The sequence below is a fragment of the Chionomys nivalis genome, chromosome 4 (assembly GCF_950005125.1).
Source record: "Chionomys nivalis chromosome 4, mChiNiv1.1, whole genome shotgun sequence".
Classification (NCBI taxonomy): domain Eukaryota; kingdom Metazoa; phylum Chordata; class Mammalia; order Rodentia; family Cricetidae; genus Chionomys; species Chionomys nivalis.
Genome location: NC_080089.1, coordinates 64,746,949 through 64,758,000, shown reverse-complemented (window position 1 = coordinate 64,758,000; position 11,052 = coordinate 64,746,949). Strand labels below are relative to the sequence as shown.

At 49.0% G+C, this 11,052-nt stretch overlaps 1 protein-coding gene across 1 annotated transcript in view; it reads right to left on the bottom strand.

Annotated features, from left to right (window-relative positions):
* Nucleotides 1–9,595: 9,595 nt before the first annotated feature.
* Spg21 (SPG21 abhydrolase domain containing, maspardin) overlaps nt 9,596–11,052 on the bottom strand; it is a 33,607-nt gene continuing 32,150 nt past the window's right edge. The window contains exon 9 of the mRNA XM_057767230.1: nt 9,596–10,237. Within this exon, the coding sequence (XP_057623213.1) occupies nt 10,121–10,237 (117 nt within the window). The 3' untranslated portion in view covers nt 9,596–10,120. The remainder of the gene's footprint in view (nt 10,238–11,052) is intronic.

Below are 11,052 nucleotides of genomic sequence, written 5' to 3'. Positions count from 1 at the left end.
AAGAAAACTGCCTTGGCCTTTTGATAGGGCAGAAACTTAGGCAGGGAAGACAGAACTGAATGCTGGGAGGAAGAAGGCAGGCAGAGAGAGCCGCCATGGAGCTAGCTGCCAAGTCAGACATGCTGAATCTTTCCTGGTAAGCCACGACCTCATGGTGACATACAGATTATTAGAAATGGGTTGAATCAAGATGTGAGAGTTAGCCAAGAAGAGGCTAGAAATAATGGGCCAGGTAGTGATTTAATTAATACAATTTCCATGTGGTTATTTCGGGGGTTAAGCTAGCCGGGCGGTAGGACAGGGCCTACCGCCGTTCCTCGTTACTTTACACACCTATAGTCCCAGGTACATGGGAAGCCGAAGCCAGACACTTGCCTGGGCCCAGGTGCTGCTGTTTGCTGAGTGGGCGTGTCTGCACGTGGCACAGCTGTGGTCACTTTAAGAGCTCAAGGGTTGGTACTGCACCTGGGGAGGGTTAGGAACCTTTAGAGGCGTGGCCTAATAGAAGTTACATCACTAGGTGCATGCCATTGGAAGACACAAGGACCCTGGGTGCCTACGCTTCCTCTCTCTGCTGCCATGAGGTAAGCTGAGCTCTTGGGCATGCTCTTCTGTGTAACACTGCTCCACTGCAGGCCAGCAGCGACTGAGCAAGAGATGCAGGCTGAAACCTTGTGTGGAGGTCTTTTCTCCTGTTTTATCTGTTTGTCACAGCATAAAGGTGACCAGGAAAACGGGGTTCAAGTCCAACCTGGGCAACATAGTAAGACCCTGCCTCATAAAAACAAAAACAGACTGGAAACTGTGTTTGGTTAAGAACAGCTATGATCCCAGCTACTCTGGAGTCTGCGGCAGAGGATTCCGGAAGCCCAGGGGTTTCTGTGGCCGGTATGAGCAACGGAGACCCATCTCACATACACTCACCTCTTTTATCTGGGAAAGGTATTTCGTACCACACAGGAGTGAGATGACAGATCTGAATGTTTATTAAGCGAGGTTTTTTTTTTTTTTTTTTATGGATTTTCGAGACAGGGTTTCTCTGTAGCTTTTGGTTCCTGTCCTGAAACTAGCTCTTGTAGACCAGGCTGGCCTCGAACTCCCAGAGATCCGCCTGCCTCTGCCTCCCGAGTGCTGGGATTAAAGGTGTGCGCCACCCCGCCCGGCTAAGCGAGTTTTTTTTAAAACAAAAGTTAAAGTCTCCATTCTGTAATAGGTGGGGGCAAAGAATGGTCAGATTTCTTTTGCCTCAGGGAAGGTGGAGTGGGGTATCTGAGACACCTACAGAGAAGTCGGAAGTCTGGGTTCAGGGACAGATCAGGTAGGGAAGGACAGATAGAGCTAAGGGTGCCTGAAGTCTGTGCAAGGCCATGGGGGGTGGGGAGACAGGCTCATCTGGGAGTCCATCCATATGCCTGGAACACAGGAGCAGAGAGGAGGGGGAAGGCGGGAGGGCCACAGAGGGCATGCAGGGAATCCATTTCCTGTTCCATAAGTGAAAACTTGGCAGGGCACGGTGGTGCGCATCGATAGTCCCAGCGCTTGAGAGGCAGAGCAAGCAGAGGGTGGGTCAGGAGTACCAGGCCAATTTAGACTACATAGTAAGACCCCCACTCAAAAAACCCAAGGGCTTGGCATGAACCTCGCTGGCAGAACACTTACCTATGGCACACAAAGCCCTGGGAAGTGTCTCACAGGCTGAACCACCCCCACCCCCGTCCCAGAACAGACTGGTGTTACTGAGCCTGCTATGCCGGACACCTATGGCACACACCTCAGGAAGTGTCTCACAGGCTGAACCACCCCAACCCCGTCCCAGAACAGACTGGTGTTACTGAGCCTGCTATGCCGGACACACAGAAGCCCAAATCAAGACTCTTAGTTTCTCCAAAAAGAGCATTGTTGTCAACTGTCAAGAGGACAGGAGGCAAGCTAGAATGATCTCTGGTCTGCAGCGAAGCTAAGGTAAGTGGCGTGGGCCAGGGGAGCTGGGATGAGGGCTGTAAAGGGGAAGCAGCGGCCCTGCTTGTGGTTCACCTCAGTGATGCCCAGTGTCCCCACCCCTTTGTGTCGGGCTTTGGTTCCAGCAGGCTGTTAAGCTCATGTGAGGTCAGGTCTGTGGATTCTGTGCCTGTGAACTGAAAACGCAGCTTGTAGGATTCTGAGGGAAGTTGTCCTTTTGTGACCTTTCTCTCCCTCCTGGGGAACAAATGCTAATCTGCCTCAGAGTGCTGGTCCCCTTGCTAACTGTGACTCTCCTTGTTTTAAAAACATGTATTTAGCTTGGCAGTGGTGGCTCATGCCTTTAACCCCAGCACTTGGGAGGGAGAGGCAGGTGGATCTCTGAGTTCCAGAACAGCCAGGGCTACACAGAGAAACTCTGTCTCACCCCAGTCCTCAAAAAAAATACTTAAATCTTTTCCTGACTGGGTTTGCACCTCAGAAGTAAAGTGTTTGCCTAGCAATGTGCAAATGCCCTGAGTTCTAGCAGCTCCGGGGCTGGAAGGAATCTAATGTGTATGCATATAATACATATACGTTACAACACAAATACAATACAAAATACAGACAAGATGCAACCTGTAGCATGAATTCTAATAATAAAACCCAGAGTCATATATAGGGGTTAATGTTGAAGATCAAAGAAGCAGAGCAGCCAGCCACTAGAGAGGTCTTCTATCTCTACCAAGGCTCAGACAGAAGGGGCGGTCCTCAGACTGCATCTCCAGACTCCATCTGTCTTTACCAAGCCTCAGACTCCCCTGCCTCCTGTCTCCTTCCACCTTATATTCCTCTCTCCACCCAGCCATGTCCCTCCTGGCTCCACCTCCCGAGTGCAATCTATTCAAGTATACTCTATACATTCACCTTCTTACAGTTGGCCACCTTTCTCCTGTGGGTCTCAGGATAGGTAATTTATGGAAGGTAAGGGACAGTCCTGGGGCACATTATATATTGAAGAACATTCGTATAACTCCTTGACTGGGGTGAAGGCATGGCTAGTTATGCTTTTTTTTTTTTTTTTTTTTTCCCCAAGACAGGGTTTCTCTGTAGCTTTGGAGCCTGTCCTGGAACTAGCTCTTGTAGACCAGGCTGGTCTCGAACTCACAGAGATCTGCCTGCCTCTGCCTCCCGAGTGCTGGGATTAAAGGCGTGCGCCACCACCGCCTGGCTGCGCCACCACCACCCGGCTAGTTATGCTTTTTAATTTTTTCCTCTGCAGTTTTTCAGTAAATAGTAAAAAGCCATATTTAACGTCTTAGTTTTTAACCTTTATTTTATGTGTATGGGTATTTTGCCTGGATATGTTTATGTATATGCAGTGCCCACAAAGGCCAGAAGAGGGCATTGGATCCCCTGGGATCAAGTTAAAGTTATACACTGTCCTTTGGGTGCTGGAACTAGAATCCTGGTCCTCTGGATTAAGCCAGCGCTCTCAACAGCTGAGCCATCTGTCCAGCCCAAAATAGGGCTCTATTTTAGAATTTCAGAAACTGGTCTTATTTCTACAATATTATATCACGTTTAATTGTTCCAGCCGTTTTCTCGAGCAAATGACAAGATCAAACCAGTGTGAGGAGGGCATGGAGGCTGGAAGAGGGCAGGAGCTGGGAGAGCCAGTGAGGGGCCACTGCCATAATGTGGGTAGAAAATGTCACGTCCTGGCCTGTGGCAGGAAGGGTTGGCAAACCTCTGCGAGTCTGGGGGATACAGTAGGTTGGAGTCCTGGGGTCACAGCTACCCCCCTCCGTCAGCCTGGCTCTCTCACAGAGAGCTGTCTCCACCCACAGCCATGCTGCGCCACAGCAGCAGGAGGCAGGACCCGAGCAAGGCAGGTGAAACGAAGACCCAGCCATTTCAGTCCCGTGGCATCCCTAACTCCACAGCTTCCTGTCTAGTTGGCTGGGCCTGCCTCAGTTCCCAGCATCTCCTCCTGCCTTGTCTTCCTTTCGCATCGTGTGCACCAGATTTTATCTTACTTAGCACTGGCTTCACTCTGACCCTCACAGGCCTGGGTAGTCTGGGTGGGGGTTTCAGAGGCTCCGTGATGCCTGGGAGAAGGGGGGACAAGTTTGACGAACTTTTTGAGGAGTGATTGTAGTTTTGCCTGGAGTCTGAGGCTCCAGTTGAGGCTGCTTCAGCGACAGGCCTGAAAAAGCATTACACGCCAGGGCCCAGACTAGTCAGAACTGGAAATGGTAGCTCACAGGAGCAGGCAGGAAAAGCTTGAGGAGGAATGGGCTCGTGCAGCGAGGATTAGGAAAGAAAGCACAGCTGTACCGTCCTTCATCTGACTCTGCAACAGCTGCTCATAGCACCTCCACGTGTGGCACAGAGAAACCGAGGCGTGCCTGGGGCCCTAGGTGCAACCACTTAAGATGCTAAGCCCCGCCTCTATGGCTTCCTCGTGCTCCCTAGCTCACAAGCAGTGTCAACCCACTAGTCAGAGGAAGCACTGTGGCCTCCGGCTGGACTACGTCATGTCGCACACCGGCCACGCTGAACTAGGAGCCTGAGCAAAGTACCTGGAGCTGTCCTGTAAAACCAGCGTGCCCAGAGCTGCGGTGGACAGAAGGCTGAGAAGGTAGAGATTTCAGTATTCTTTAAGACATAGGACAATTTTATTTGCTCTCTCTGTGTGTGTGCGCGCGCGCGCGCGTCTGGGTTCCAGAGGATACTTCCTAGGAACTGGCTCCCTCCTTTCACTATGTAAGTTCCTGGAATTGAACTCAGGTCTCTGGCTTAGCCATAAGTTCTTTACTTGCTGAGCCGCCTCATTGGCCTTTAACGTTTATGTTTGTGTGTGGGTATAAGGTTGGGTATGCAAGTGTGGGCTATGACACATTGTGTAGGGTCCGAGGACAGCCTGTTGCTGTTGGCTCTCTTCTTCCATGGGGGCCCCAGGGACTGAACTCAGGTTGCAGGCCTGGCTGCAAGAGCCTTAGTCCACTGAGTCATCTCAATGCCCCTTAGTGGCAGTCTCCTTTTTAAAAATTTATTTATTTTTCATCCCAACCACATTCTCCCTTCCCTTCTCTCTTCCCATTCCCTCCCCTTCCCTCTCCTTTGCCTTGTCCCCTCAACCCACTCCTCCGTTCCTGTTCAGAAAGGGGCAGGCCTCCCATGTGTATCCACATAGCATGGCGTATCACGCTGTGGTAAGACTAAGCACCTCCCCTGTATTAACACTAGGCAAGGCAATCCGGTATGGGGAATAGGTTCCAAGGGCCAGCCAAAGCATTAGGAGCCCACGAGTAGACCGAGCTACACAACTGTCACACACATGTCGAGGGCCTAGGTGGGTCCCGTGCAACCTCCCTGGTTGTTGGTTCGGACTCTGAGCTCCTATGAGCCAGGTTGTTTTTGTGGGTTTTCTTGTGGTGTCCTTGGCCCCTCTGGCTCCTACATTCCTTCCTTCCTCTCTTCAGGATTTCCTGAGCTTGGCTTTATGTTTGGCTGTGAGCCTCTGCATCTGTTTCCATCAGTTACTGGCTCTCTGATGACGACTGGGGTAGTTAACAATCTGATCACAGGCCAGTTCAGGCTACGTATCCACTGTTGTTAGGAGTCTTAGCTGGGGGGCCATCCTTGTAGATTTGTGGGAGTTTCCCTTGCATCAGGTTTCTAGCTGACCTCCAAATGCCCCTCCCCCAGTTATCTTTCTCCCCTTCCATCCAGCCCCTAGGCCGATCCCTCAAGTTGCCATCCCCACCTGGCCCCCATTTCACCCAGGGGATCTCTTCTATTTCTCCCTCCCAGGGAAATTATGTGTCCCCCCCTTCGGCCCTCCTTGTTACCTAGCCTCTCTGGGTCTGTGGGTAGTAGCATGGCTATCCTTTATTTTACAGCTAATATCCATGAGTGAGTACATACCATGTTTGCCTTTCTGGGTCTGGGTTACCTCACTTAGGATGATTTTTTTTCTAGTTCCATCCATTTGCCCGCAAATTTCCTGATGTCATTGTTTGTAGCAGCTAAATAATGCTCCATTGAATAAATGCACCACTTTCTTTATCCATTCTTCGGCTTATCTTAGTGCTGTGGAATATTCGTTTAAGATGTGTTATATTCGTGTGTGCTGTGGACCATTTGTTTAATGATGCAAAGATGTGCTGCATTCTTTTATGTTGCATTTGTTTAACTCTGTGAAGCTGTGTTACTTTGCCTGTCCAAAACACCTGATTGGTCTAATAAAAAGCTGAACGGCCAATAGCTAGGCAGAGGAGGGGGATAGGCAGGGTCGCAGGCAGAGAGTATAAATAGGAGACCTCTCCGGACATGAGAAGAGGAGGAGAGGAGGACACCAGGGGCCAGCCACACAGCCGGCCACAAAGTTAGAAGAAAGATTATAGAATAAGCCCAGAAGCAAAATGAGGTTAAAGAGAGATGGGATAATTAAAGTTAGAAAAGCCAAGCTAAGGCCAGGTGATCATAAGCAAGTATAAAAATCTTTGTGTATTTATTTGGGAGGTGGGCCTCCAAAGGGTAAACACACACACACAAAGCCAAAAAACCAACTACACTTTAGTGGCGTTCTTAGAAAGTGGCTTTCTCAAAAGGAAGTGTTGGGGTTATCAGTCTGTTACAGTGTTCTATTTCCAGCTGGATATGGTAATGTAATCACGCTTTAGCTGTGATTAGTGAGTCTGGACACAGTCCATATGGTATCAAGTTTGAATAGGCTTGCTGTGTGCAAGGAGTGGGTTCATTGAGGCAGCTCAGGCAGGTGTGGTGTAGGGAGTGTGGGGGTGAGCTCTGATTTTTCCTACAATAGGAGTGGTGGGCTCTGTGGAGCGATGGGGATCTCCTAGGCTCTGCTTCAATGTGTCTCCTTAGAGCCTGTTCCAGAGGTGGCCAAGGGTACATGTCCACTGAATTGGCTACTGGTTTGGGGACAGATACTTCACAAGGAGAGAAAGGCAGGGGTAAGAAAATCAGCTCCACCTCCGTGGGTGGGACCTCAGCTCCGTGGCAATGTACACCCAGGATAGGGGGGCAGGATGGGGATGGAGCAAGGCATTTATGGCCAAGGGAAGGAGTTTCTTTCTAGACCTTCTTAGGCCATAGGCTTTGGAGGTGGAATCATAGCCAGAGCCAGAGAGGCATTCCCAGCACTCTGTAAGTGGGGAGCGATGGAAACTGAGTTCCTTCTCTGAACTGCTGGCAGCAGGCGTCATGGGTGGGAGAACCACAGGTGAGCCAGTCACATCCCCAGTCTCAGAACCCCTGGTTCTATGGCCAGCACCTTCCACACCCCTCTGTATCACACTGCCAGCTTCCCGACACACGACATTCTCAATATGCACTGATTACTTCAAGTCAAACCTGGCTTGTGAGGTTGCCATATCCTAAGCCTACTACACGCTGTGGAAAATGCATGTATTTCTGACCTCCAATGCAGTCCAAATTCGGGAAGTACAGTTCCTTTCCAAGATGGCTGCCAGCACCCTGGGTTTGGGGCACTGGGAGTTGAGTGAATTCGGGTCATCTGCTGTCACTCACCTCCGCACACAACTGTAAACCTGCTGTCCTGGAGCAGTCATTTTGCTGGTCAAGAGCCTTGGCTTTTATTGATTTGAGAAAGGGTCTCATGAGTCTGGACTCAGTGTAGACTAGGCTGGCCTCGGAGTCAGAGATCTGCCTGCTTCTGCTGTGCTCAAGATTACAGGTGTGTGCCAGCCTTTTCTTTTCAGGGTGCACTGGTGTTTGCCTGCATGCATGCCTGTGTGAAGGTGCCAGATCCCCCGGAACTGGAGTTATAGACAGTGTGAGTTGCATCCAGGTCCTTTGGGAGAGCAGCCAGTGCTCTGCTAACCGCTGAACCAGCTCTCCAGTCCAGCAGCTTATTTTTTTTTTTTTTTTTTTTTTTTTTTTTTTTTTTTTGGTTTTACGAGGCAGGGTTTCTCTGTGGTTTTGGAGCCTGTCCTGGAACTAGCTCTTGTAGACCAGGCTGGTCTCGAACTCACAGAGATGCACCTGCCTCTGCCTCCCAAGTGCTGGGATTAAAGGCGTGCGCCACCACCGCCCGGCAGCAGCTTATTTTTTTTTTTTTTACATTTATTATGTGTGTGAGTGTGAGCATGCACATGTGAGGGCACACATGTGGAAGGCAGAGGACAACTTGCAGGTATTGCTTCTCTTCTTCCATGGTGGGTTCCAGGGACTGAAGTTGGTCATCAGGCTGTGACCAGGGCTTCTGCCTGCTGAACCATCTTGCTGGCCCGAGATCTTTGTTTTTTGTGTTAATTCCTTCTAGTTTTATATAGATAACTTCCCACAACTTATTTCTTTCCAAAATGTTAATTATAGCTTTCTAATATGTGATTTGAACACAATCTTATATACAGCCATTTCAACCTGTATAATCAAAAAAACCCTTCATGTGACTAATGTGTATATACATATGCACATGTGTTTGCATACAGTGTGAGGGGCAGAGGCCAGAGGATGCCCTGCACTCAGTGTTGAGGTTATAGGCCTATGCGGACGCTTGTGACATTGTAATGGGCACTCGGGGACCTGTTTATACAGCAAGCACTTTTACTCACTGAACCATCTTCCAAGCCTCTCAAATAGTGTTTTATTTATTATGTGCTGGGTGTTTGGCCTGTATGCATGTCCGTGTGAGTCAGATGTCCGGAACTGGAGTTATAGTCAGTTGTGAGCTGCCATGTAGATGACGGGAATTGAACCTGGGTCCTCTGGAAGAGCAGCAAGTGCTCTTAACTACTGAGCCATCTCTCCAGGCCCTCAAATAACCTACTTTATCTCTTGAAAGTACATATAGAAATTGTATGGTATCAGAAAAGGCTTTATAGTAGTCCAGGGTAGGAATGTATGTGGGAAAGTGAGGGGAGATAGAAAAGGCCATCCATAGGCTGGAAATCTTTCTTTAAAAAAATTTATTTATTTAATTAATTTATTTATTATGTATACAATATTCTGTCTGTGTGAATGCCTGCAGGCCAGAAGAGGGCACCAGACCCCATTACAGATGGTTCTGAGCCACCATGTGGTTTCTGGGAATTGAACTCAGGACCTTTGGAAGAGCAGGCAATGCTCTTAACCTCTGAGCCATCTCTCCAGCCCAAGGTTGGAAATTTTTTAAGCTGGATCAACAAATGGGGACAATTTATTAAACTATTTCCTCCCTATGTATTAAAAACATGTTGGGGCTGGAGAGATGGCTCAGAGGTTAAGAACACTGACTGCTCTTTCAGAGGTCCTGAGTTCAATTCCCAGCAACCACATGGTGGCTCACAACCATCTATGAGATCTGGTGCCCTCTTCTGGCGGGCAGGCATACATGCAGACAGAACATTGTATACATAATAAATAAATTAAAAAAAAAACAAAACAAAAACAGCACTTGGGGGATGGAGGCCGAGCCTAAATTAGGCCCTATCTCTCTTCTAAAAAGTCCATTAGTGAGGAAGATGGAGAGGAACGCATGTGGCATACAGTGGGAGTCGGCGGCGGTAACAGCACCTCTGACTGTGCCATCAGCGCCAGGATGATGGAGCAGTTTCCCCAAAGTCACACGGCACTGGCCAGCAGCCAGCTGTGCAAGCAACAGTAACCACAAGAGTCATTCACTGAAATTCAGTTTTTATTCCAAATGACTGTAATGTCTAGAAATACAGCCGCTAATACTCAAAATGGTGTGCTCAGCTGGAAACAAAAGTAGCGGATTTGGAGGCAGTGGCCAGTAGGCTGCCAGCCTTGGCACCCTGGTTTCCCAGGAAAGCATAAAATAGGTGGTGTTCCTCTTCCAGTCTGGAGGTGCAGCCTTTACAGCGAGGAACACAGGGAGTGGGAAAAAACAGGGAAGAAGAAAACACCACATGATCCCAAGCCTTTGAAATGAACACACAACAGGGGAGAAGGCTTTTGGTAGCAAAATGTTCACAATTCTTAAAATGGGAGTCTCCAAAAGTTCTTAAAATTCAAAAGTTTTAAAAAAATAAAACGAAACAAACAATCCTGGAGAGGGGACAGTCACACTGGCTTAGAAGAGCTGACGCATGTCGTGAAGATGACCATCAGTCCTCCTTCTGAAACAGTAAGGCCCAGTGTGCCTGATGAACCTGAACTGATTGTACTCTGCGTGTTGCGAGCCCGCCTACGGCTCCTCCTGGCTGAGGCCGAGGCGGCTTTTCTGCACCTCTAGCTCCTCTGCACTGACCACTGACGGGTCGATGGCGGCATATTTGGTTCCATGGAACTGCAGCAAATGTATCTGGGAAAGTGCAGAAAGACTTGGGTTATTATTAGTGTTGTCTTGTTTATGGTGCTGACATGAAGGGGGCTTCAGGGTGCTAGGCAAAGTGCTCCATCACCAGGACACCCCATCTCAGTCCCGAACCTTCTTGTTGTGTATGTGGAGGCCAGGGGTCAACATCAGTGCTGCTCCTCAGGACTCTGAAATATTACACTCTCCTTATTTCGTGTGTGTAGGCCAGGGACAACCTGTGGGATTGGCTGTCTCCTCCACGTCATTTCTGGTCCTGAACTAAGGTTGTCAGGCTTGGTGGCAGGTCTTTCACTTGCTGAGTCCTCACTGGCCCTCTCTTGTCTTTTGAGACAGTCTCTCAAAGGCTTCAAGTCTGACAAGTAGGCTAGGCTGACTTGCCAGCAAGCCCCAGGTGCTGTGCCACCATACCCAACTTTTTAAAAACTTATGGGGACGGAACTCAGGTCCTCATCCTTGCATGGCAAACACTTTACCAACCGAGCCATCATCTCCCCAAGCCCAGCACCTTCATTTCTCAGTGACTATATTACAGAAGGCGTAGCACGTTATGAACAAGCGTGGTGGAAAAACATAAAAACTTCTTAGAATTACACACCAGTACAGGGATTGCATTGAATCTATAGATTGCTTTTGGTAGAATTGCCATTTTTACTATATTGATCCTCCCACACCAGTACAGGGAACTAGAGAAAAGCTGGAAAACAAACAAGAATATGAGTTTCACTATGTCACTGAGACCAGCCTCGAACTTACAGCAACTCCCCCCCCCCCCCCCCGTTGGCCTCAAAGTTCTATGGTTA